The sequence below is a fragment of the Globicephala melas genome, chromosome 1 (assembly GCF_963455315.2).
Source record: "Globicephala melas chromosome 1, mGloMel1.2, whole genome shotgun sequence".
Lineage (NCBI taxonomy): Eukaryota > Metazoa > Chordata > Mammalia > Artiodactyla > Delphinidae > Globicephala > Globicephala melas.
The window spans coordinates 39611006-39638883 of record NC_083314.1 but is presented as its reverse complement, the minus strand read 5'-3'; the positions used below and the strand labels follow the sequence as shown (position 1 = coordinate 39638883).

The 27878-nt window shown below is 44.3% G+C and overlaps 1 protein-coding gene and 2 long non-coding RNA genes across 6 annotated transcripts in view; 1 reads left to right on the top strand and 2 right to left on the bottom strand.

Moving 5' to 3' along the window:
* LOC115861809 (uncharacterized) overlaps window positions 1-1592 on the bottom strand; it is a 59115-nt gene extending 57523 nt beyond the window's left edge. For all 3 annotated transcript variants that reach the window (XR_009563066.1, XR_009563068.1, XR_009563067.1), the window contains exon 1: window positions 1435-1592. This is a non-coding gene — a long non-coding RNA (uncharacterized lncRNA). The remainder of the gene's footprint in view (window positions 1-1434) is intronic.
* On the top strand, window positions 363-25615 carry LOC115861812 (uncharacterized). 2 transcript variants are annotated; one of them, XR_009563070.1, is made up of 4 exons: window positions 363-500; window positions 3272-3340; window positions 22328-22480; window positions 22905-25615. It is a non-coding gene; the product is annotated as an uncharacterized lncRNA (long non-coding RNA). The 2 variants fall into 2 exon arrangements; XR_009563069.1 differs by having other exon boundaries at window positions 22838-25615.
* Window positions 8051-27878, bottom strand: TRAF5 (TNF receptor associated factor 5). The gene is made up of 10 exons (XM_030872951.2): window positions 27661-27878; window positions 26619-26676; window positions 24854-24955; window positions 22322-22486; window positions 21612-21689; window positions 21219-21293; window positions 16826-16918; window positions 13009-13149; window positions 11457-11625; window positions 8051-10823 (listed from the first exon to the last, which is right to left on the bottom strand). The coding sequence occupies exons 1-10, from the start codon at window positions 27876-27878 to the stop codon at window positions 10246-10248; spliced, it is 1677 nt and encodes a 558-aa protein (XP_030728811.1). The 3' UTR covers window positions 8051-10245.

Below are 27878 nucleotides of genomic sequence, written 5' to 3'. Positions count from 1 at the left end.
GTACATTTTTAAGTAAGGAGGCATAAGCACACACTGGGGATGTGTAAACTCAGAGCTTACATGCCTGATAAAATGGAACACTCAAGGGTCTGAGTGAGAAGCTCTGAAAAAGTTCTTAAGAGGTCAAATTTCCATAAATTGGGATATTCTAGACCAGGGGTCCCCAAACCAGTACTGGTTCCTGGCCTGTTAGGAACCAGGCCGCACAGCAGGAAGTGAGCAGCAGAGGGCAAAGAAGCTTAATCTGTATTTACAGCCGCTCCCGATCGCTCGCATTACCGCCTGAGCTCCGCCTCCTGTCAGATCAGCAGGGTGTTAGATTCTCATAGGAGCGCGAACCCTACTGTGAACTGCGCACGCGAGGAATCTAGGTTGCACGCTCTTTATGAGAATCTAATGCCTGAAGAGCTGAGGTGGAGCTGAGGCCATCCCATCACCCCCAGATGGGACCTCTAGTTGCAGGAAAACAAGCTCAGGGCTCCCACTGATTCTGCATTATGGTGAGTTGTACAATTATTTCATTATATATTACAATATAATAATAATAAAAATAAAGTGCACAGTAAATGTAATGCACTTGAATCATCCCGAAACCATCCCCCACCCCATCCCCCGTCCTTGGAAAAACTGTCTTCCACAAAACCGGTCCCTGGTGCCAAAAAGGTTGGGGACCACTGTTCTAGACAGCATTCAGAAAAAAAATTCCTCAGGAGAAGCAACGAAAAGGGGGATGCAAAGGATTGGGGAAGGATGAAGGGGTGACTGCACCAGCTTTGGAGCGAGCTACAAAATGGATTCAAATTTCAACTCCATCCCACGCAAACTACGTCACCTCCAGCAAATTAACTTTTCTGTGCCTCAGTTTCCTCATTTGTATCTACTTAAGGATTGTTGCGATGATTAAATAAAAGAATGCGTGTCATTTACGTCAGGATCCTACTCTTAACGCATTCTTTCCTTAACTGCTGCAATTATTTAATGAGAAAAGGCTTTTTAGAGGGGAATAGGGGCGCCGCGCTGAGAGGGCTGGTCCTTGGTAACCGATTTTCGTTAGAAGATGAAAGATTTTGAAGCAGAAAGTAAGTGTATATCCCCGAGGCAGGTGGGGAAGAAGTGATGGTGGGCGCATTACCATGGTGTGTAACTGCGGGGCCGTCACTATGGCAGGACGAGGAAGGGCTGAGACGAATGTCAGACCAAGAACACACCCTGCAGTGTACAGGTGAGAGGTCGGCGCCCGTTTAAGATCAACGAAGCGTTCATGAGAAAGGACACATCTTCTCGGGAAACCTCGAGCGCTGGGAGTGGTAGCGGACAGAACTGGAGTCACCCGGACGCCAGGGAGGGACTTCATAGGGGGGTTAAGGGAGGAGGGTAAGAAAATGCCGGCGCGGCCTCTTTCTAGCCGCAGCTCCGACTGGGACCGTCACTTACTGGAAACTGCGAGGGAAACGACCTTTCTGGGCTGGCTCAGCAGCCCCGGCCCGCAGGTGCTGAGGAACCAGGTCGGCCAGCGCCTCGGAGCCAGACGCCCGTCCCCGCTCTGGTACGCGAGGTGGGACCTGCGACGCCTCGGGTCGCGGATGCGTCAGCCGACCGGAAACGCCCGGGCCGCGACACGAGGTGGGCGGAGCCGACGTGGTTCTTCCGGCCGCGCGGTTTTCCGCGGGGGATGCGGGTAGCCGGGTGGTTTTCAGTCACGGTTTGACTCTTCGCTGAGCGCTTTCACACACGTCACGAACCTCAAAGCAGGGCCAGATTCTGTAACAGATTGTCACCAAATGGCAGCGTTTTCCCGCAACTTGTTTGAGATTCCATTTCAAATTCGGTAATAGATGTCGCCAAATGGCAAAGTTTTCGGTAGACTAATTTGCCCAGATTTGATACTTGTGCAATATGGAGACTTACCATTGAGCAAGGTGGTTATTTCTCCGTCGATTCAAGTGTTCCTTTGTTATTCAGGTGAAGGCTTGCAGTTTTCTTGGTGTTTTGCAACATTTCCTTTTAGGTTTTTCCCTAGCGGTTTGGATGCTGTTCTAGTTTGTTTGCTCTTCCTAGTGGACTATTATTATACCCCAGGATAATTTGTTTTTTTGGTATATTGATCTATGTGTTCACCTCGCTGAACCTTTGTATTTTTAAGAATTCTCTTGGATTTTGTAGGTGAGCATTTATGTGTAAATAACAATTTGGGCTTTTTCCTGGAATCCAGTACAGCGCTGTAGTAGCCTCAAGTGTACTTTATTGTTATCAGAAATTATTTGGATTGCATCCTACGTTTTGTTCATAATGTTTTCTAAAGGTTTGTGGTAGATACCTCTTTAAAAAATTAAGGCATTTAGTTCTTTTCCTAGATTGTCAAGTTGTTTGTTTCTTAAAATCAGAAATGGGTATTGAGAATTACCAAGTACTTTCAGTATTAGTTTTAGAGATGATCATACAGCTTTTCTCCATTACTCTACAACAACAGAACTACAGTAATAGATTTTCTAATGTTGAGCCATCCTTACAATCCTAGTTCTTCCATTACATTGCTGGATGCAATTTGCTGTGTATTTAATTTAGGATTTTTTTTCTATATTCATAAGTGAGATTGGCCTCTGGTTTTCTTTAGTTGTCTAGTTTTGATATCAGTTTCTGCTAGGTCTCAAAATGAATCAGTCAGGTTAAGTTTTTATATGACCTGGAATAGACGTAGCATGTGAATGATTTGTTACTTACATTTTGAAGAACTCATCTTTAAAGCCATCTGGAAGTGGTGCCTTTTAAGGGATAAATTTTTTTTTTCCTGGAAAAGTATCTGTTACATCTACATTTTCAAATTTAGTATAAAATTGTCCGTGGTATTATTAACATTTTTTTGATCTCATATTGTTAATTCATTCCTACATATTTTATTGGAGTCTTTTTTTCCTTCAGATTTATTGAACCAATTTTTGATTTTATTAATAACTTCTGTCTTAGAAGTTTTTTCTCTTCCATTAATATATGCCTTCATTAAGTTCTTCCTTCTTATTTCTCTGGTTTATTCTGTTCTTTCTGTAGAATCTTGAGTTGAAAGCTTATTTTCTTTAAAATGTTTAATATGAAATATTAACAAACATGTATAAAGTTACAGGGAATAATATAACGAACACTTATATACCAGCCACCTAACTACTGCGTTTTAGCATTTTTCCCATATTTGCTTCAGATTTTAGTATTACCTATTCAGTTAGAGCCCCCTGTGAACCCTTCTGCAATCTCATTCTCCCTTTCTTCTTCCCCAAAGGTAACTCCTTCCCTGGATGTGGTATCTGCCATTCTCATGAAAGCTTTTATACATGCTATATATAGCTATGTAAGTAACATATAGTATTGTCTCATGTGCTTTTTAAACCTAACATAAATGATAGCATTGTGTAACTTTGTTTTGTCACCAAAATTATATTTGTGCAAGTTATCCATGTTGATTCATGTAGTTCTAGTTTTTTCATCTTAAGTGCTGAATAGTATTCCATTGTATGACTATAAAGCAATTTATCCATTCTCCTTTTGCTAGTAATTTAATGATTACTGATTTTTGCCATTATGGTACAAGTTAATTCTTGTACACATCTTATTGGGCACATGGCAAGAATTTTTGGTTATATGTCTGGAAATGGAATTGCAAGGTGGAAGGGTTTGCACAGCTCAGCTTTATTTGATATTGCCAAATTGTTCTCCGGAGCTGGTACCAATTTACCCTTCCAACAGCAATGTGGGAGAGTTTCCGTTGCTCCACATCCATGCTGTGCCTTGTTTCTTTGGGGTTTCCCCCGCCAAGTTTTTCACTATTACAGACAGTGCTGGTGGTAAACTCTCTTGTATGTGTTTTCTGGTACGCGTGTGCAAGAGTGTCTCTGAATATATACCTAGTAAAGGAGTTGTTAGCTCTGCTTTGTTTTAGATTAATATTTAAAAGCATATACATGTGTCCCCCATATTTGAGGTATTTCCTCTTTTAATAGTAAAATTTCAGTCATTCTTATTTATGTTTAATAAATTTGGGTTTGGGTTTAATTCTAACTTGTTTTATCTATGTATCATGCTTCCTGTTGTTGTCTTCTCTTTTCTGTCTTTGGTTTGATAAAGTTTCTTTTTCCAATTTTTTTTCTCTAGAGTGGTTTGGAAGTTATACATTCGGTCTTTATTCGAGTGGTTACTCTTATTATATAGTAACTCATTTAAATTATATTTTTATAGAAGCATGTAGAGTTAATCAGTACCCCTATGAGGCAGTCTTGCATAGTAAGAGTGGAGCCTCTGAAGCGAGCCTACCTGGATTCAGATCCTGGCTTTACCACTTATTAGCTGCGTAACCTAGAGCTTATTACATAACCTCTCTGTGTCCATTGCCTCTCTGTAAACATGGATAAAACAGCATATACCCCATAAGATTGCTGCAAGGATTCGCATGTTTGTTTGTTTTTAAATTAATTAATTTTTATTTTTGGCTGCGTTGGGTCTTCGTTGCTGCATGTGGGCTTTCTCTAGTCGCGGTGAGCAGGGGATACTCTTCGTTGCGGTGCCTGGTCTTCTCATTGTGGTGGCTTCTCTTGTTGCGGAGCACGGGCTCTAGGTGCGCAGACTTCAGTAGTTTTGGCATGTGGGCTCAGTAGCTGTGGTACGCGGGCTTAGTTGCTCTGCGGCATGTGGGATCTTCCTGGACCAGGGCTCGAACCCATATCCCCTGCCTTGGCAGGTGGATTCTTAACCACTGCGCCACCAGGGAAGCCCTCGCGTGTTAATATACATTGGGTGTGTAGAATTCTTAGGACAGTGCCTAGCACATAACACACAGCTCTCTCCAATCACCAGTTTTTTTTCCATCTGTGAAATGGGCATCACACCTGCCTAGCAGATTTGTTACAAAGATTCAGTGCATTAGTGTTCATATACAATTCAGTTTAATACACTGAGCATCTTTTGAATTAGACATGCTTTTTGGCTTCGAGGAGTTTGTGATCTAGTAAGGACACAGACCTGTGAACAACTGCAGGATGGTGTAAACTTAATACTCTCCCCATGTCCTCTCTTGTCCCCTTCTTATCTATGCGCTACATAGAGCAGTTTTTTAGAACACGTCAGTCAGGTCATGCGATCCCCTGCCCACGTCAGGTCAACTTTCATTGCACTTCACATAAATCACAAACTCCTCAGCATGACTTCAGCACTAGATTCTGGGCCCTGCCTCCTCTTCTAACCTTATCTAGTGCCACTGTCCCCTCTTCTAATGGACTCCCACCACACTGGCCTATCTTCAGTTCCTTAAACCAATTCTTTTATTCCTCAGTGCACTCTGCCCCGAATTCTCATCCCACCTGCTCCTCCCACGGCTCACTCGTCTTTCAGGTCTCAGCTTGGTTTAGTCAGGCTTAGTTACAAACAACACAGTGCACTCTAGCTGCTACAGGGGCTTTATTAATATAATGTCGCCCACAGAAGCTCCAGGAAGACCAGAGGCCAGATGCAGGTACAGCAAAGCCAGGTATGATACCCAAACACACTAGAGGCACTAGTGAAAATCCACCGCTGCGGCCACTTGACACCAAACCCGCAGCTTCTATAAACACAACCTACAGAAATAAGGACTGGGTTCCAGGAGCTCTGCCTCTGGTCTACTCACCACTGGGAAGTCAGAGTCTGGCACATTTCTTTCTTCATCTTGCAAATCTTCTTCCAACAAAAAGTTGAATCTTTCCAACTTCATCTTTCAAGTTGAAGTTTTGCATGACTGTGCCTGATTGGTGGGGCCTGGGCCACATTCCTGTGCTGCAAAGGAGGGCAAGGAGGCAAGTTTCCTCACAGGAAATGGCTCAGATTTTATAAGGGTGTTCAAAAGTGCCAAGCATCCAGGAAGCATGTCACATGAGCACCGAATATCATGTGACCTCAGCATAAAGACTTCCCCAACAACCCGAAGTATGTACATGTTCTCCCCACCTGGCACCATTACTCTTTCACTGTAGTCTGTCATTTTCTTCAAGGCATTGATCACAACTTATATTGTTATATACTTATTTGTAATCCTGGAGCCAGAGTCTAATGTCCACGTGGAGCTGTATTCTAGCAAGTGTAACTCAAACAGCCAAAAATAATACAAACATGTATTTTAGTCTTTAACGTGGGTCTCATGGAAGAATAAAAGCATCAAACAGGCTCCAGGTCACAATTGCCAACAGTTCCCATAGGAACTGCTCTTTTCTCTCTTCTTTGATTCTCCCCAATCCTTATGTGGATTGGTTTAGCTTGTCTTCATAAATTTTGCCCCTAGGGCTCTCCCTTCAAATGTTTTTTGCCTATTCTTCTACTTTGCATCACAGACATTCAGAATGGTCTGAGACATACATGTTTCTCAGGAGAAAGAAGTTAGGAGGCAAAGTCTATCAGAGGCAGCTGGGAACATGCGCACAGTGAGCGTTTTGGTTCACCGCTGTAGTGACCGCCAGATTATGTTTTATGAGGACAAGGACAGCATCTGTTCTATTTGTACCTAACGTAAAATCTGATACAAATATAGTCAATTAACATTTGTTTTCTGGAAAAAAGAACAGTGCAGGAACTGAGTTATAGACAAGCAAGTATACAGCCCTGAGCAGGGGCTCTTGGCCTAGTGGAGGGTAGGGGTTGAGTGCAGGGGCTAGTTTGAGAAGGCATCCTGGAGGAGGTGAGGCCAAAGCAGAATCTTAAAGGGCAAGAATTCACCAGGCAAAGGAGGCGGTGAGGGTAGAGAAGAGTATTCTAGGTAAAAATGTACCACAAGCACTAATGTCAGAACGGCTTAGAATGCTATTGCTAAAAGCCAAGTAGGACTGTCAGGAGGTGAGGCTGGAGAGGCAGAAGCAGGCATGCAGGGCCTTGCCCACCACACCAAGGAGGCTGGGCTTTGTCCTGTGGGTGATGGAGCCACAGTGGGTGGGGTGAGGTGGAGAGTCACCCTCAGATTTTCTTTGTAGACATTACCGGGTGTCAGTGTGAGGTTGGATCTGAAAGAGGCAAAAGAAGAAAACAGGGAGAATAGTTGTGAAGCAAAAACTGTAGGCCAGCAAATAGGGCAGTAGTAGGCAGTAGGGATAAGAGTAGTAGGAATAGTTTTAAGAAATTATTTGGAGGTCCCGTTGGCATACTGGGTGGGTGACTGGATGGGGAAAGTGAGGGGGGATTCATAGTGTCCGGACTCTGGCTTGGATGCTGACGTCACTAACTGGGGTGGTAGAAACGGGAGGAGTCACAGGCTGAGAGTGGTGGGGAGACTGGGAAGATCTTCAGTTCAGTTTTGGTGAAGTGTACTTGAAAGTGCCTGTGGGACTTCCATGCTTAGATGTTCAGCAGGTACTTGGATATAGGGGTCTGCAGCTTAAGGCAAAGGCCAGGGTCAAAGATACAGACAGAGGAGGGAGCAGCCTGGGGGAGATAATGAGTTCAGGAGTGCTGGGGGTGGTGCCCTGGGAGCGACTGCTATTCTCAGGGTGGCATTTGGCCCTGCTGACATTCAGTTCCCTTCCCACCTCCCTTGGTACTTCTCTAACCTCTGACCTCTTCTCCAAATGCTTTGCAGATTCCTCTTCCTCCGCCCTAAAGTGTGGTGTTCCCAGGGGATTCCACCACCGGGTCCTCTATTGTGCATCCATCAAAGCTTTATCTCCAGCCCAGAATTCTTATGTAAGATTAAGACCGATGTCTGCAACCACTTTCAAGAGAAAAGAGGTAGTTGCAGTGTGGACCGATTGTCCAAGGGCCATCACAAAGGGTTCGTGGCTCTGTGTCCCATTTCTGTGCACTCAAGACTGGCACTTGGAATTGACCCTGTGACTATTTCTTGTTTCTCTGAAATCATCACATCTGGAGACCAGAGGTTAGAATTCAGATCTGTTAAGGTGCATTAGTATGTACCCCACCTCCCCACCCTATTTGAATCCTGCACATACCTTTCTCAAGGTTGTTGACTCCCCTTTTATGCCTAGTGTATTGTTTTCTTTTCATCAGGAACTGAAATCAGACGAAAATGGAAATACAAATTTAAATCTTACAGATACAGAATAAAAATAACCGTTCAGATCATTAAAAAGGAAAAATAAGTTTCCATGGCTCGACTTCCTTAAAACAAAATTCACAACTCTTATTTTGTGAGAAAGAAGTGCTTTTTATTTCAGAATACCTTGTTTTGTGTTCACTGTTTCAATGATGAAGGGACTCTGAACTCATAAGGCAAACCATGCCATGACTTACATTTTTTATGTAGAGAAGTTGGTTAAAGCACAAAATCAGTATTTTGATAAATTTGCTTTTTAAAATGTTTTTCACATCAAAGACTTAAAACTAGTTACAACAGTGTGATCTGTTCCTCAGGAACACAAGGATGACTTTGGACTTGATGAGAAACATTGAAAACAAGCACACAGCGCCACCTGCGTCCAGCTCTGGGGTCTAGAGAAACACTTCCTGAGTTTGTCTGAGGGAATGTGCTGACCGTCAGCTGTACCCCAGTTCACCAGCAGACTCAGGGTAGTTCTTTAGCAGATTTCTATTGTGAACCTAGGTCTTTGAATTTAACCCTTTGGGAAGATTTGTGCAGTATGAGTCTTTGGTATCTTGGAAATTTCACAGGAGAGATGAAGAAAGTTCCATTTATTCCAGAAGCCACTGGTGTAAATCATATGCTTCTGTGAGGTCAACTGATCAAGAGTTTTAAGGTGTGTGGTCATCACCCGAGTGAGCAGCTTGCCCTTGCACGCTCAAGGGAGCCAGCTGAGTGTCGGCCATGCTCGGTGGCATAACAAGAGTTAGGGCTCAGGAAAACTGGGTAGTTTCTTGTTAAGCTCAGGCTTATCAAGAGTCAGAAGGACTCAGGTAGACTTGTATTTACACTCCCAGACCCATACAGATAGATGTAGAAGAACACGATCATTTCTGTTCTTCACAAAGTACTCAGGACTTCGACAAGAAACATCACAAGTTTACATAAGTGCCCATTTTCATATCAATTTATGGATTCAAAATTCCTCTCAAAAAGAATAGGAGATACTGCTTTTAGCCATCAATTTCGGATGGGAATACGAACACCCATAGGAAATTGTAATGGTGTTCTCGTTTTAAATTCCTCTTATCCATTTTTGACATTTTCTTCTCCATCATATACTAAATTCTGCCCATCCTCATATTAATTTACTATTCTTACCAAATACCTTTAAACTATTTGTATACATGTACATATATTTATTAAGTTGAATCTTACGAAACTCATAACATTTGATCATTTTGTTTGAAAATGTTTTTTTCATGTGCTTGAACCTAATAAAATCTGAACTTTAGCTGGATGGCTGTACCTCCTTATGTATAAACTATGCCGTGCTTTCTGCTTTACTTCAACAGGGGGAATGAAAATGCTTACTCTATTCACCACTTCTTATGCATCCTTGCAAAACTGTGCTTGCTGACTCCTGGTAAACTTCATGAAAATATTAAAGGTGTAGTAATTTCCACAAATACAGTATATAACCAGAAAAAGTCTGGTCCAAACTGGGCAGATTGAAGTACATTACCCATCTACCTAACTGGAATAGCCTATCCTAAAAGATAGTTTTTGCAGGCTTACGGTCAGGTCTAGAATCAAAAGGTCAAATATAAAATACCAAAGCATGGGGCTTCCCTGGTGGCGCAGTGGTTGAGAGTCTGCCTGCCGATGCAGGGGACACAGGTTCGTGCCCTGGTCCGGGAAGATCCCACATGCCGCAGAGCGGCTGGGCCCGTGAGCCACGGCCGCTGAGCCTGCGCGTCCGGAGCCTGTGCTCCGCAACGGGAGAGGCCACAACAGTGAGAGGTCCGCGTACCAAAAAAAAAAAAAAAAAAAAAACCCAAAGCATTTTCAACTGGAAATTCTACTTCTGTGTCCTCAATGACATTTAATATTATAGAGGGCCCACCCTGAGACCCCACACTAAGCACCAGTAAAAGAGGTATGCCCCAGACCTTACCTTTAAGAAAATTAGCATCTTTCAAGAGATATAAAAATATAAATAATGAGAAGATATTCTAAGTATTGTCAGTTTCAAACTGGGACAGAATAAAATGTAAAAAGAAGACAGCACTTGAGAAATCTCAAAATGACTTCAAACATTAAGGGCAAAGAGCCAAATACAAGTGTGTGTCGAGCCTACATTCAGTCACTACATTAACCAAAGGTTCTGGATTCAAGGAGTCCTTTTATCACCCCAGAAGCAGTGATTAGAGATCCTCCAGGTCAGTTAGATCCACAGCCACTTTCAAGAACAGGGTGTCATCTTTAATGTAGGTGTTCTTGGCATTCTCCAAAGTGGAATGAGCCACGAAGCGTGGACAGCCAGAGGCAATGTTCATCTCCCCATCGGGTCTTTTAAAGCTGCTGCTATTGGGGTCAGCCTTGAAGGTCTCCATAATGTGGTTCCTTTTGCCACTTTGGTCCAAAAGCATCAGGGTCACCCTCTGCCTGAATGGCCACTGCAACAGTGAGTCAAACTCCCCTCGCATCACCACAAAGTACAACGACAGATGCGTCCCCTTCCCGGACCCGTCCCCATTCAGGTACGCTCTAGCGCAGAGCCTGTAGCCACACCGGCTGGTGTAGAAGGGCTGGCTAAAGATGGATACTGTGTGTCCGTCCAGCGCCTCCTTCTTCTTCAGCTTGTAGTCTGTGACCTTCCAGATGAGCTTTCCGTTATAGCAGGCACTTTCTAGCAGCTTAAATCGCTCTTCGTTTTTATTCAGCTGTGCTTTATGAATATTAATGTGGGCATCATGTTTGTTAGTCTCCCCTTCCAAAACAACTGCAAGGAAAAAAAGACTCTGAAGGCCTTAAAGTTGTCTTTAAAATTTGCCCAAAGAGGAATTTTGTTATCCGAAGAGAACCAAGAAAATTCTGACATCCCAAAGATGAACTGAATTCAATGTCCACCAATGGACAATTCCTATTAATAATATCAACTCCGTGATTCTTGTGTCTTGGCAAGATTGGCACCAAGAAAACCCAAATGCGTCCTCTTGATCTGAGGCTCACCAAAGTGTTGAGAAGATGCACTCTGTACTGAGCTAGCGGGCATCTGCATGGTAAGCCCCACAGCTTTCTAACGGGAAGGCTTTGAAACAGCCAAGCCTGTGTCTCTTTTTCTATACTTAAAACAATGTTCCCACCACATCTTTCCCCTTCTCATTTTTGTCTACTCTCCTTAAAAAACCATCACTCCCTGTTCTTGGAATTTCCTGGCCCATTTCCACCCCTTGCTTGTTCCAGCTCCCGCTCATGGCCCTTCATCATTTTTGCCTGAGTGGCCAGAACCTCATGCTGTTCTGTTTCACAAATACCAGATTCAGCCATTATTGATCCTGGACAGCTGCTTGTTTCATGAATGCATGTAGAAATAATGAATCACCAACAGATAAGTATAAAACATTCGACATACCTAATCTTTGATCATGGGTTTCTAGCAGGGTGATTTTCTGTTTCACTGTATCAATCGCTTCCACCAAAGGCCTCAGATCAAATTTACTTTGTTGCTGGTTAGCCATTTGTAATAACTGACGCACCTGAACTTCTAGCCAAGCAGACTTGTCAATGTGACTGGCAAGAACCTTTCAGTACAAAGTGGATCATCATGTCAAAAAAATTTGAGTAGTTCGTTAAGGTTATATCTTTCAACTCAAACATTTCACCTTTAATTAATCAATTAATGAAATGAAAAATGCACAGTCCAGAAGAGAAAATTCAATGAGGATCTCAGAGAGATGAATCACCTAATAGCTTCCTCCCCCTCCACAGCGTCTCTGCTCCTGTTTCAAATCTTTGAACTGTTCTTCATCTGAGTTTTACTCCTCCCTTGGTGTCTCTCCTCTTGGTTCTCTACCCTATCTTTATATTTCTGTTCTCTCCTTGCCTTATCACTTCCTTCTCTTAGATGCTACTCTTCTGATTCACTCCTACTCTGCTAGAAGGCAGAGAATGCGCTGGAAGAAGGCCCACCTGTTCTGGCCTGAGCACTACAGGTGGTACAGAAGTGCCTGAGCTAAAGCCTGAACATTTGGTTGCTCTCTTTAGATGGAAGGGACTAAATAAAACTATAACTATATTTCTCCTCCACTCTTACCCTTAGTGCCTTCGTTCTTGACTGGTTTTTGTGTTAGAAAGAGGTCAGAATTGAGATAATAACATATGGTGGATTTCCTTTTTTCTACACACACTCACACACACATCCATATGGTATGCTGACAAATATGGAAATGATATGGCCTACATTTTCTGGGATAATCCAGATTTCAAAAAGATTGCCCATATCACATCTTGAAATATTTTCCACTGTAAATTTTATCATCACAATAAAGTCATTATTCTTTAGGAATTTGTTTATGGTTATTTAACATTCATGATTCACAAAGTAATTTTTGCTATGTTTTAGTGATGTTTAAAACATTTTCTTCCCAGGGGAATTAATAGTTTCACTTTGTTGACTACAAAATGCAGGACTACAGACGCTCTCAGGGAATCTGAAATCAAGTGACTAACATCAGCCCAACATTGATTACAGCCCTAATTGCCATAAATTATAGAAAAGTACTGTACCAGTGTAAACATGTACTAACATTGCTAAATGTACTGGGTTATGTAAAAGAGGACCTTTATTCTTAGGAAACAAATACTGAAGTATGTAGGGGGAAAGGGCCATAAGATAGACAACTTACTCTCAAAGGGTTCAGAAAGAATACCCAAGGGAGGCGGGGGTGTGTGTGACAGGGACAGGGTGGGGGAGTTTGGGACAAGAAGGAGGAGGGGGGAGATGAATGAAGCAAATGGGGCAAAATACTGACAATGAGTGAATCTGGATGCAGAATATACAGGTGTTCTTTGCACTATCTTATTCTTGGACATTTGAAATTATTTCCATTTAAAAATTAAAAGAAAAATCCTCACGGCTAGTTGAAGGCTAAATCTTGATTATGAATAGAAAGGCCATTTCTTACCTGTATATTTGAGAGGAAAGTTCCATTTTTGCCAAACAACTGTGCAAACTGCTTGAACTCCTTTTCGAATTTCTTTACGGTTTCTGCTAGCTGCTGGATTTTACTTTCTTTTTGTTCTAGGCTCTTATATAAGTCAGAAATCTAATAACAGGAATATAAATGAGGTCATTGAACTGTATGCACACAAGTTAAAATTTAAATATAGTTCTAGGAAAATATTGCAGGTTAAGTATTTCTAGGAAAGATATACACACATATATTTATAGAAAATATTTACAGGTAGATTACTATATAATTCTAAGAAATGTTCGCAGGTGCTTCTGAAAAAAAATAATAAAGAAAAGAAAGATCCATAGATTCCTCATCAGCCTTTTCTATATGTAACCCACTTTGATGGCTCATCTAATGCTAGTGACACCACTTGACTACATTTGCCGAACTGGTTCTCCTCTTTCATTCAGCATGCACTTATTAAACAACCGCAGAGTCCTGATCGCCATACCACATTAGATGCTGTAGGCACAGCATCGATAGTAATAGCTGAAATTTGCTGAGTCTGTCAAACCCTTATATTCCTTAGCTCTTTTAATTCTCAACGAATCCTATGTGTTGGGTATGACTATCAGTTTCACTTTACAGATAAGGAAACAGAGGCAGAGCGTTTAAGTAACCTGCCCAGCATACCGCTAGCAAGTGGTAGGCAAAACACACCACCTCTCAGAATTTATAATCAATTTGAGGAAAATAACCAAAAACCTTTGCGTGATCCTCGACAACTCTTCTCTTATCCCTACACCCACTTAATCAGCAATACCTGCCAACTTTAGCTTCTGACACACAACAAAACAACTCTTACATCCATTTCTCCTTGCATCTCATCTTGTTTCAGCCTGCGTTATTTCTCACCTGGGCTGCTACGATAGCTTCCTAACAGATCGTACACTGTCCCTAACAAACACATACCCGAAAAGAAGCTCTATGGGAGCTGGACTGGCATGAGTCCCACCGTCCACTGGAACCTCAACAACTGGGCTGGTGCCTGGCACCAGTAGGTGCTTGATAAATGTTTGTTAAATAGATGAATGAATGAATGCTCCCCCTGTCTTTAGCCTTGTTTTCCTCCAAATCATACTCCATACTGTGACCAGAAGAATAATAAGTGACAAATCTGGGCCGGTCACCCCTCCTATTTAACCATCTCTAGTGGCCTTCTTTTACAGGCTGTACAGGGCCCTACAAAATCTGCCCCTGGCCACCTTTTCAGCCTCATGCCCATTCGCACACTACACACCTTCTGTTTCAGGCCCTGCTCTCGGTCACTTCCTCCTTCACCTAGAAGTGACCACTTTTTAAGCCTCACTCAAGGGCATATCCTCCCAGAAATACTTCCACACTAGTACCACCTACCTAGGCCACCTCTTAAGTTCCATGACATTCTGACCATACTCCAGAAGCATAACTTACCTTCATGACTTATTGCTTTTTTTTGGGTTAATTTGGTCATTTTTTTCTCCACTAAATTGCTGAGGCTACATTTCACTTATTTCCAGATCCCCAAAGCCCAGCACAGCGCCTGGCACACAGAGGGCATTTGACACATGTTTTATAAATGAATGCATAAGTGGCTGCAATAACCATCTGATCTCTGGCCCCGAAATCTTCTACTTATACCCCAAGAGCTGACTCCCACATGTGCACCAGACATCCTTGACCAAAAGCAAACTCAGTGTCTCCTCTTGCCCCGCCCCCCTCACGTCTAACCTGTTCCTGTGTGCAGTGCCCATCTCAGTTAATAACGTTACCAAGTTCCCTGCCTTAACTACAGCATGTGACTCCAACCTGCAAAAGTCTCTCAATGCCCTCCCTCCATCCCCACTGACACAGCCTTGGTCAAGCCTTCACCTTCGGCATCACCACCAGCCACTACCACCTCCAGTATCACTTCCCCTAATACTGAACTGCTTATTGTTAGCCAGGCACTGTGCTAAGAGTGCACATATATAATTTGACCCTCACTACGACCCCATTTTACAAATGAGAAAATTGTGGAAGACAGAGGTTAAGTAGCTTGCCCGAACTCCGATGTGTGGAGCCAGGTCTTGAACTCAGGCCTTTCTGGCTCCAGGACCCTCACCCAACAATTGGCAGGCTCTACTGCCACACTGTCTAGTTTACTGCAGCATCCTTCTGCCTGGTCCCTTTGGCTTCATTCTCTTCTCTCCTTCTATCCATCTTCCATGCTACCACCAGCTGTCGTATTTTTAAAGCCAAACAATTAGCTGACCAAGTATCTTCCTATTTAAAAACGTCTTTTAGATCCTTATTACTGGCAAACATTAGTCCAAACTTTGGCCCTTAAATCCTTTCTGAAATAGAGCAGAATATGAATAAATTTAAAAAATCACTGAATGTAAAATATTTGAAACTTCTTAGCTTACATGGAAGGCCAATGCAGTCTGGACCCAACACACCAGTCTTCAGCCTTTCCCTGTCTCACACCTGGATGTCTCTCTACCCCCAAACCCCATTTCCTTGGACCATCAGTCTCTCTCATGCCTCTCTGCCTTGGCATAAACTTTCCCCTTCTGGAATATCCTCTTTCCACAACATTTTAACTGACGGACCTTCTCTTCCTTCAAGATGATGCAGCTCGGATGTGTTACCTTGAAAAGCCTTCTGCAACTCCCACAGGACAAACTGCTGCAGCCTCTGTACCCCAACACAGGGCACCCCCATTGCACGTCCCACAAGGCACAGCATCTTATCTGTTTACATTTTTGTGAGCTCTTCAAGGGTGCGTGCTGTGTCTTCCTTGACTCAGTGTCCCTAGCAACTAGCATTGTACCTGACATATGGCACGTGTTTGTTGGATCAGTGGATAGACGAATGAGGCAACTCCTACAGAAAGAACTTGGGAATGGCTCCTAGGCAGCATGCCTTCCACCAGTTACAGTTTAATCAGTCTTTCTAATTTTCTCCACGATCTGACCCTGAAACTCACACACCTACTTTAATATGGAATCAGACACCATAAAATAATCTGCAGCCATAAAATTCAGCTCCCTCTCTGCAGCTGGATGGTTTTCTTCCCTACCTGGGCTTGAAAAGTCTGATCCTCTGAGATGCCCTAACAAAATAATGAACTTTTAGAATAATTACTCAATAGAATCAGCATTTATTGAGGTCCACTATGAATATTCCAGGGACTACGGCTGGCATTTGCACACATAATTTCACTTGATAATCACAACCCAGTGAAATAAATATGTACGTATGCATTGATTGCAGTGAAATAAATATGCACGTATGAGTAGGTTGCAAAGTTAATAAGTTAAGACTTATTACAAAATATATAAAACCCACGGTGCCTAGAACAGATAGTCAAATGTTGTTTCATGGTAATACTGATTTCATTTAAGAACGCCAGACATCTACTAGGTTCCTACTAGGTGCCAGGTAATAACCACAAGGTGTGTGGATAGGCTGCAGAGAGGCAGTGTGGTGTAACACGGGGAGCACTGGACTGAGAATCAGGGACATGGGTTTGAGATTGAATTCTGTCCCTTAATATCACAAACACATCAAAATTTCTTTGAGCTTAGTTACTTCATCTGTTGGTTGAGGGGGCTGAACCCAAAGATCTCAAAGGCACTTTCCAGTTTAATGTGCTACAAGCCTGTGAGTCTGGCCACTTAGTAGAAAAACATCTACCTCCAGTTGACTTATACTGAAACAGAGAGGAATATAAAAATACCAACAAGTACAAATCCTAGCGATTCTGTTGCCTCCCTTTATACTTGAACCCTTGAATATTTACCTGTTCTTCTAACTGGAAGTTCTTTTCTAAAACCAGAAGCATGTGGTCCCGTAAGGCTGAATGCTCATGCTCCTGCAGGTTTCCTCGTTTATCCTTTAATATGAAGAGAAAAATAAGTCAGGTTGTTGAAAGGCTCCCAAAATGAGGGTGGTGGTGGGATATTCTGCTAAAGCAGAACTTTAACAACTTTGCTTACTTGTCTCATGGTGGGTTGCAGAGAGAATGACCCCTCCCAGGTCCCTTTTCCAGCTTTAGGATTCTACAGTACCCATGACACACTTACAGAGAGTCAGGCCACTATCAAAGTTCTCAGCACTAATTTCGTTCCTTGCCCTGGGAGTATATGACTGAGGGTTAAGTGTAGTTATTACCACCTCTCAACTATTCCCATGTAAAACTTACCTCCTTAGTGGGTTATCTCCCAGATCAGTTTTAAGCCTCCATTAGTTCTCCCTCCTACCAAGCACACTTCTCTACCGCCTTCTATCACTGTCCTTTTATCGGGCAGAAGGTATGCAACCTAATTGTAATTTCAGCCCATGCAAATTTGTTTCCTTCAAAGTCAAATTATATGTTTGCAAGAAGAAATGCAAACTTCTTCCCTTATTAAAATTCCATTGCAGACTGCCTGCATTACTAGTAAAAGCAAATGGTATGGGTGGCCCATAGACTCTAAGCAAACACTCATCATCAATTTCCCTTCAGTTTAGGGTTGGCCCCTCCTCCAGAGAACTTCCCCAGCCATCCCCAGCAAGTCCTAGAATACAATCCAAATGGAAGTTTGGGCCTAACTGTAAAGAAGATTCCTTTTAGGGACTTCCCTGGTGGCGCAATGGTTAAGAATCCACCTGCCAATGCAGGGGACACAGGTTCGATCCCTGGTCCAGGAAGATCCCACATGCCGTGGAGCAACTAGGCTCGTGAGCCACAACTACTGAAGCCCGCACGCCTAGAGCCCGTGCTCCGCAACAAGAGAAGCCACCGCAATGAGAAGCCCGCGCACTGCAAGGAAGCCCCGCTCACCGCAAATAGAGAAAGCGCACATGCAGAAACGAAGACCCAAAGCAGTCAATAAATAAATAAATATTTTAAATAAAATTTTTTAAAAACGGAGATTCCTTTTAGAGGTGGAAAACAATTCTGTATTTTGTGCACAAGGAAGGTAAACCCTATCCTTTCTTCAGCCAAGATAATCACTGGTTTGCTATGTGACACATTTATGGACTCTTCACTGATTTTTTAAAAAAGGTTTCTCATAAGAGTTTTTTAAAATAAGAGAAATATATGCTTATCTCAAACAATATAGCAAGATGTAGAAGAAAAATAAAAGCCCCCTTCTCTCTGTCTCCACACCCAATTCCCTAATCTCACTACCAGAGTCAGTGAAGATACATACACAGTGAGATCATACTGTATGTAATTTTTAAAATATATACCTCATTCTTTTTATCAGATGCATAGTATTCCAAAATATGAAAAATATATATATATAATTATATACGCAGTACTTCAGAGATGGACTTATAGGTTGTTTTTCATTTTTTGTGGGTTTTTGGATTTTTTTTTTTTTGGCTATATACAGTAGTCCCCATTTAGCCACTGTTTCAATTTCTGTGGTTTCAGTTACCCATGGTCAACCATGGTCCAAAAATATTAAATAGAAAATTTCGGAAATAAACAATTCATACTTTAAATTGTGAACTGTTCTGAGTAGCGTAGTGAAATCTTGTGCCTTCCTGCTCCGTCCTGCCCCAGAGGTGAGTCAACCCATAGTCCAGGTATCCAGGCCGTACATACTACCCACCCATTCGTCACTTAGCCATCTTGGTTATCAGATAAACTGTTGCAGTATCGCAGTGCTGTCATCAAGTAACCCTTATTTAGTCGATAACGGCCCCAAATGACGCTGGCAATTCAGATATGCTCCTACTGTGCCTAATTTGTAAATTGAACTTTATCACAGGTATGTATGTATAGGAAAGAAAAACATAGTATATATAGGGTTTGGTAGTAACCATGGTTTCAGGCATCCGTGGAGGATCTTGGAATCTACCCCCATGGACAAGGGGGGAGTACTGTAGGTCTGGTGGGTTTTTATCTTGCTCCTTCATCTGCTGTGTGTTTTTCTGTTTTTTCATTTTGCTTATCTTACTGTGTTTGGGGTCTCCTTTTTTGCAGGCTGAAGGTTCGTAGTTCCTGTTGTTTTTTGTGTCTGTCCCCAGTGGCTAAGGTTGGTTCAGTGGGTTGTGTAGGCTTCCTGGTGGAGGGTACTAGTGCCTGTGTTCTGGTGGATGAGGCTGGATCTTGTCTTTCTGGTGGGCAGGTCCACGTCTGGTGGTGTGTTTTGGGGTGTCTGTAGACTTATTATGATTTTGGGCAGCCTCTCTGCTAATGGGTGGGGTTGTGTTCCTGTCTTGCTAGTTGTTTGGCATAGGATGTCCAGCACTGTAGCTTGCTGGTCATTGAGTGAAGCTGGGTGCTGGCGTTGAGATGGAGATCTCTGGGAGATTTTCGCCGTTTGATATTATGTGCAGCTGGGAGGCCTCTTGTGGACCAGTGTCCTGAAGTTGGCTCTCCCACCTCAGAGGCACAGCACTGACTCCTGGCTGCAGCACCAAGAGCCTTTCATCCACAGGGCTCCTTAATTTGGGATGATTCGTTGTCTATTCAGGTATTCCACAGATGCAGGGTATATCAAGTTGATTGTGGAGGTTTAATCCGCTGCTTCTGAGGCTGCTGGGAGAGATTTCCCTTTCTCTTCTTTGTTCTCAGAGCTCCCAGGGGCTCAGCTTTGGGTTTGGCCCCGCCTCTGCGTGTAGGTCACTGGAGGGCATCTGTTCTTCGCTCAGACAGGATGGGGTTAAAGGAGCCGCTGATTCGGAGGCTCTGGCTCACCCAGGCCGGAGGGTAGGGAGGGTCACGGAGTGCGGGGCGGGCCTGCAGCGGCAGAGGCGTGACGGCGTGACGCTGCAGCCTGAGGCGCGCCGAGCGCTCTCCCGAGGGAGCCGTCCCTGGATCCCGGGACCCTGGCAGTGGCGGGCTGCACAGGCTCCCCGGAAGGGCGCGTGGCTAGTGACCTGTGTTCGCACACAGGCCTCCTGGCTGCGGCAGCAGCGGCCTTAGCGTCCCATGTCCGTCTCCGGGCTCCGCACTCTTAGCCGCGGCTCGCGCCCGTCCCTGGAGCTCTCCCAAGCAGCGCTCTTAATCCCCTCTCCTCGTGCACCAGGAAACAAAGAGGGACGTAAAAGTCTCTTGCCTCTTCGGCAGCTCCAGACCCCTCCCCGGACTCTCTCCCGGCCAGCCGCGGCGCACCAACGCCCTGCAGGCTGTGTTCACGCCGCCAACCTCAGTCCTCTCCCGGCGCTCCGACAAAAGCCGGAGCCTCAGCTCCCAGTCCCGCCCGCCCCGGCGGGCCAGCAGACAAGCCTCTCGGCTGGTGAGTGCCGGTCGGCCCGATCCTCTGCGCTGGAATCTCTCCGCTTTGTCCTCCGCACCCCTGTTGCTGTGCTCTTCTCCGCGGCTCCCAAGCTCCCCCACTCCGCCTCCCGAAGTCTCCACCCGCGAAGGGGCTTCCTAGTGTGTGGACACTTTTCCTCCTTCACAGCTCTCTCCCGCTGGTGCAGGACCCGTCCCTATCCTTTTGTCTCTGTTTAGTTTTTTCTTTTGCCCTAACCAGGTACGTGGGGGGTTCCTTGCCTTTTGGGAGGTTTGAGGTCTTCTGCCAGCGTTCAGTAGGTGCTCCGTAGGAGTTGTTTCACGCGTAGATGTATTTCTGGTGTATCTGTGGAGAGGAAGGTGATCTCCGCGTCTTACTCTTCCGCCATCTTCCCGGAAGTCTGGGGAGTACTGTAAATATCTTTGTTTGCATGTGTGTTTGTATATGTGTGTAATCATTGCATACTTATGAAAGGATATCTGTGAAATAAATTTCTAGCAGTAGGATTGCAAGGTCAATGTGAGGGTCACATTTTATTTTCATAGATATAACCAAACCTCAAAATAGTTGGTATTAGCTATTATAAATTTTATGTATATATAAATTATTTGTTCTGTTTCTCTGGAGAACCCTAATACAAGTATTAGTATTATGTATTGTATACAAGTCTTTTTTTCTTTTTTCTATTCTGTTTATAGTTATTATAAAATATTGGCTATATTCCCTGTGTTGTATTATATATACTTATAGCTTATTTATTTTATACATAGTAGTTTGTACCTGTTAATTCCCTACCACCATCTTGCCTCACCCTACTGGTAGCCACTAGTTACAAGCACCAGTCTTAAAGTTTCTCAGAAGTGAATGTCCTTCTGCATCTTGAATGGAATCAAGAATAAAATGAACTCAACAAATGAATTATACAGTAGAAGGTAGACAGAAACAATTATTCCATACCTTTACAGTACAGCCATAGTGCTTGAAAGGACAGTCTTGTTCAGCTTCAGGACACACAGCAAGGTGTTCATCCACCTACAAAGCAGACAGCCTCATGCTAGGGAAATGCATCCCCGACTCTCCAGCTACCTGGTATAACTGCAGCAAGCAGGGAGCCAAGGGTGGCTTGGGAAGAAGGGAGGAAGCACCATGCTGAAGCCTGGGGGAAGGACAGCTAAGATGAAAACAGAGAAGAATTCTCAGGGAGAAGGGGAGGGAAGACAGAACCATGGTTATCGTGAGGATAATTTAAGCCTTGGGCCCCTGCTTATGGGGTTTGATCAAACACACACTACAGTGATTACTGAAACTCTATCTTACATAAAATCTACTAAGAGAATTATTTACAGTTACCTCAGTTCTTGGAATAATCTGCAAACACTTGTTGGGACAAGATACTGGGTACTCAGGACACAAGTTTTCCTCATGATTCTGAAACAGAAAAAGTGTGCTGAAATAAAGCCAGCCTTGCTTCCAAAGGCTCCCTGTATGGCCTCAGAGTGTGTATACATATGTCCCTTTGGGGATCTATGCTATGTGGCTTACCCTCTGTAGGAAGGTATGGCCTAGTTCCAAAAAGCGTTCTAGATGGCTGCCTTCTTGGTATAAGTGAATTCAATTCAGTTCAATTTTCCAATTCTTTTAAAGAAGGTCAGAGGACATGGGACTGACAGAGGACAGACTATGGGAGTCACTGGCTTGGCTCCTTTGGTACATGTAAAGGGTACCCCATGCTCTTGTCTTATGCCGGCATCCTGCCTCTTAGGTCAGAGCATCCTGAGGACAGACAGTGTGGTCACCTCCTTGGGACCCAGCGCCTAGCATCACTCCTGGACCACTCACACTCAGCAGGTGCTCAAACAACATTTTTGCCAATGATACATGAATAGAGTCCCACCAAGAAGGTTTTTAGCTTTTTATAGAACCCTCAGATGAAGTTATTCTTTAGACCTCTTTCTGCATAAAAATAAATCCAGAAAAGTGCTTCCGGTATCCCACCTGATTCACTGTGACCACTGAGGCAGAATTTAGTCCCATAAAGATGATTCTTTTTTTTTTTTTACCTGTAGATTGATGACTGCCACATCCTTTTTGCAATAAAGGCATTTTTCCTCTCGAAACGGACAGTCTGCGCTCAAATGCTCTTTCAGATCTTTGCGAAGGACTGGCTCCCGACAGCTCTCATTAGAGCACTGCACAGCTTGGAATAAGCAGTGCTGAAGGTGGTCCTGCGACAGATAACAACAAGCCAGTGGGGACCCACTGAGCAGGGCAGTGGGAGGGGAAGCCTGGTGCAAGGCCTAGTGAGGGAGGGAGTGAGGACCCTGGGGCAGCAGGAGAAAGGACTGCGGGGGTGGGGGGCAGGGGGCACAACCTCTGTCACAGGCTCTCTGCAGAGGCCACCCGCTGCCTCTGCTGAGCACAGGGCATGGAGAAGGCTGCTTGCACGGAGGCTGTGACAGCCAGCCTTGTTTGGAGGACAGGGGAAGATGCGTGAGGAAGAAAGCATGCCGGGTTTATCTTTGATTACCTATTAACCTGCTCATATTCTCAGGTTAGCTCTTGAATATTTTCCTTAGACACGCCAATTAATTTACCAGCTCCTCAAGGACATTTCTTTTGTGCACCCTCCATCCCCACCTCCAGCACCAAGTACTAATCTCTGCACAGCAGATGGTAAAAGCCGGAACAGAGGGCAAAGAGGGAAGAAGAGAAGGCTACCTCCTAAGTAAGTGAAGGAAGGGGAAGGACTAAAGGAAAGAAAGGGAGGGAGAGGAAGCTCTTCCAGAAGCGGTAAAGAAAACGATAAAGGAATACAGGATCACAGGCCCAGGAGAAGCTGGGATGGGTCATCCTTGTCAAGTCAGGAAATGTTCTTGACCAGAATATTAGAGAATGGTGACTCAGACAGTGTTCTTCATGTTACAGATTTTTAAAAGCAGGCATGTCTTAACAGAACCTGTGGATAACACTGCAAGTTACTGTGGTGCTGACAAGGTATCAAAATCCTAAGGAGTTTGTTCCCCACCACAAGATCCTTTAAAACAGGGTTGGCAAGCTATGGCCCTTGGGCCAAATCTGGCCTGCTACTTGTTTCTGTAAATAAAGTTTTATGGAGAACAGCCACACCTATGTCTCACATAATGGCTATGGCTGCTTTCCCTCTGAGTAGCTGCGACAGACACTGTATGGCTGGCAAAGCTTAAAATATTTACTGTCTGGCTCCTGACAGAAACAGTTTGCTGACCCCTTAAGAGAACACACAGTTTTACTATAGGATGTAAATAAATATTATAGCTTTTCTCCTTTGCCTCTAGTAATGAGAGACAGTGACAACTGACATCTACATCTTCTCCAAAATCCATGGATGCTACCCCTCAGCTCTCATCAAAACCATCAACATTCATCAAGACTCTGCTACCTGTGAGATCCTACACCTTACTCGCAAGGTGAAGGAGAACAGGGAATGAGAGGAAATACAAAAGAAACAGGTGAAAATAAACCAGCCACTGTTCTCCAGAAGCTGAGGATCTGGTCACTAGAGCTGATCAATGAGCCTCATTTCCTGTACAGGCTTAGTGACAACAAAGTTGGTAAAGAGGCCCTGCTTGCTCTAGGACCTGACTATCAAAACAAGTGGCGAGGGACTGTCTTAGGAAAACACAAAAACCTTCTGTGAACTTCCAGAGAAATTCTTGGGTTAGCAAGGGAATCATTTACACATTTATGAGCTCAGTGCCTAGGGGTGTAGAGGCACGATGGGGAAAAGACTGAATCACCTGAAATACATTCCAAAATGTGTGGCTGGGAAGGGAAACTTGTAGCATCCTCCTAGCAATTCCCTGGAAGCTAGAGATGCTTGCCTCGTATTCATTCATAGTGTGATTGAACCTGACATGGGCTTGCTGTGGCGAAGCCACGTTTCCTGCTTTCCATTTAACAACCTTCCACCTCTGGATGCAAGAGCAAGGTAGGACAGCTTCATCTGAAAGGAACTCGACAACCCTTCACCTCCCCTACACCTCGTTTGCTTGCATCTCATACCAATGCTTCGCCTTTACACTACATTCTAGCTCTGTTCTGGTCTGTGTCATCTGCCTTAGATCACAACCTCTAAGACAGCAGGGCCCACAGCGGCTAGGAGACACCCGCCCCAGCACCTGCAAATGCTTCCAGGCAGGGACCCTTACAATTGTGTCTTTCTGCAGTCATGCCCTGGCTCCCATCCTAGGAATCCCCAATCCTTCACAGTTTTCCAAAACTGACGTGTCCTTGCTCGACCATTTCTTTTGCCCAGCATGTCTCACATCTTCTCTTTTGGATCAATAACCCTAACCCACAAGTTGAGGTCTAGCACACATGGTATGTCCTCCATGTGTTCCATACAAAATGAATCTCTTCACGTGAGATTAATTTCACACCTTAGCCCTCGGTGGGCTGCACTGTAGCCAAGTGTACCTCTAGACAAGAATTCTCTGAGGGCAACCCAATGAATCTCCGTACCATGCTTAGCCCACTAACTGTCACATAAAAATGTTCAGTACATGTCACTGGAGAAATAGCAAAGGCAAATATTGTCCACCAGTAATACCAACCTGGTATCGTCCCAGAATAACCTTGGCATTACATCCAGGAGCATTTTTGCAAAATACATATAAATTGAGGACTTCTCTTCTGCAGCAATTGTCTTTAAACACCTAAAAGATAAACAAAGTAGGTCTCACACACTCCAAAGCTTTAGAGCAACGTGAAGGAAGCTATTATTAATTTGGTCTTCAAGTACATCTCAAAAGTTGGGTGGAAACTTCCAGTCAGTGGTTGGAATGGAAATACCAGATTCACCACCGTAAAAGAAAAGGCTGTCTCAGATACATCTGACAGGCCACCAAACATACAAGCCAGGTAATTTAATGCTTAGTGCAGTAGGCTGAAGCTAGGAGAATCTCGTGGTGAACTTGACCCCACATGCTCAAAGGTCAAGAGGTGGGGCTGTGGATGAGGGTGATGCTTTCAGCTTCCTGTCCCAGGGTGAACGTTTGCATTAGTCATCAGGTGGTGTCACTGAAGCTGTGCTGACTTATTTTTCAGCACAAGCCAGGGGTTGGCAAACTTTCTCCGTAAAGGGTCAGAGAGTAAATATTTTCAGCTTTGCCAACCACGTTGCAATGTTCTCTGTTGCAACTATTCAACCCTACTGTACCCGATACTTAAATGAATGGGCATGCCTGTGTTCCAATAAAACGTCATTTATGGACACTGAAACGTGAATTTCATATAATTTTCACATGTCACGAAACATTATCCTTCTTTTGATTCATAAAATAAATTTTTGTTTTGAAATAAAGACTCACAAGAAGTTGTAAAAAATAGTACAAAGTTCCTGTGTAGCCTTCTTTTGATTTTTTTCAATGATTTAAAAATATAAAACCATTCTTAGCTCACAGACCACACAGAAACAGGTGGTAGGCTGGATTTATCCCAACAAATCCCATGTTGTAGTATGCCAACCCCTGGCCTAGTGCGTGAGGCAGACACAAGTACAACTAAGCATTTGGAAAAGGCATCATAAGAGCAGAGAGAAGGAGCATGAACATTGTACTAAAAAGACAAACAATTCACTTAAAAAATGGGCAAAGGATTTGAATAGGAATCTCTACAAAGAAGATATCCAAATGGCCAAGCACATGAAAAAATGCTCAGCGTCATTAATCATTAGAGAATCAAAACCACGAGATACCTCTTCATACCAACTAGGAAGACTATAATAAAAAAGATGGACCACAACGTATTTTGGTAAGGATGTGAAGAAGTTAGGACTCTCATACCTTCCTGGTAAGAATGTAAAATGGTGCAGCTGCTTTGGAAAATAGCCTGGCAGTGCCTCAGAACGTTAAACACAGAGTTACCATGAGACCCAGTCATTCCACTCCTAGGCACACACCCCAGAAACATGTACACTTTAAAGGCAAATTTTATGGTAAATGCATTGTATCTCAATAAAGCTATTGTTAGACATAATAATAATAAAAGAAAGTTTTAGAGACTAAACAGATGAGAAAGTGATTCCAGGAAGCAGGGTGTTTCATTTCTGCAAGTGACTCATGGTAACTGGAGCTAGTACAGGAAGAGGGTAAAGAAGAAGTGGGAGAAGAATCCTGGGGGGGTCAGTAAGGACTCAAACTAGCTTCTCTCAAAGAGGGGTGGGAGTGGGGTCCCACCTTACCCCACAGTAGAGGAATATGGATTCCAAGGAAGGTCCCCCTCCCGCTCTTCTGCTCTAACTTCTCTGTCCAATTCAACCCAGGACACTGGCTGCTCCGTCACCCAGAGAACTGCTAACCCAAAGCACGATTGTCTTACCTCCTGAGATTTGATCACCTCCTTATCTACAGGGCAGAGTGGGACTGCGTTTAATTCTCTGGAAAGAAAAATCAAAATGAAGCCAGAATTAAGGGTTGACCTCAACAGCCCATCCAAGAGCAGCCGCAGCGCTTCAGCCGCCCCCTTGCAGTTCCCCCTGAGCAGGCCAGGCCCTGTCTTTATTCATGCTGTCCCCTCCTCCCAGAAGGGGCCCCCCAGTACCCCAACTTCAGCACCTCCTCAGTCTGCCTGAGAAACTCCCATTCATCCTCCAGGATGTGAGTCAAAGAGGGAGTCCTGCAGACAGGGTCAAATGTCCTCTGCCAACGTTCCCTCGGCAGCCTTGTGCTATCACACTGTACCCCAACTTGCACCTTCACTAGAACATAGAGGGTCCTCTGTCACACTGGACCTCCAGCTCTTCACCTCTGTGCACTAGAGCTTGGTTTAGCGGGGTGTCCGGAACACACAGGTGCTGAATGAACAAACCCAGGAATGAATGAGAAGGTGCTGTGATAACCCCCTTTGCAAGCTTGGGAGGGTACAACTTCCGTGGCGTCCCTGTATAAACCCCCAAGGCCTGCTTCCATGTCTCTCCTGGTCTCCACCTCAAAATGGCACAACCCACGTTTTACAGCTGCCGGGGAGTCGACAGAGTATCCACGGCGGCAAGGAACCTTCCAGATGCGACACCACCTCTGCCTCAAGGCAAGGAAAGGTCAGGGCGCCTACAGGAAAGACCCCCATGAGATACAGGTCCTTCCCCACATGGACTGCGCACTGAGGTCTGCCTTCGTGTGCAAAACAGGTGTGGTCTGAATTTTCAGAAAAGGTGACTATCAATAAGATGGAAAAAAATGAAGATTCTTCCTCAGGCTCTCAGAGAAGGGTGCTGGGAGGGCCCGTCCTCATATTCGTGGTTCTGTGGCCAACCACAGCAATTCCCGAAACCACGATTACAGTTGAGCGGCCACAGATGACACGTAGATCCCAGGAACAGCCCTGTCCGCTTCTGGCCGGAGCGCAGGCCCTGAGCGCTCACCTCAGGGACAGGATGCAGTGCTGGCAGAAGCGGTGCCCACAGCCCGTCTGGTGGGGGTTGTGAAGCACTGAGCGGCAGAAGGCACATCTGTAGCGCTCTTCCAGCTGCTCCACAAACTGGTACTCTGCATCTGGCTCAAAGTCCAAAGACGTGGAGTTACCAGAATTCTGGCGGATGAAGCCACAGGGGACACCTCCTTGCTCCTCAGAACAAGCCAT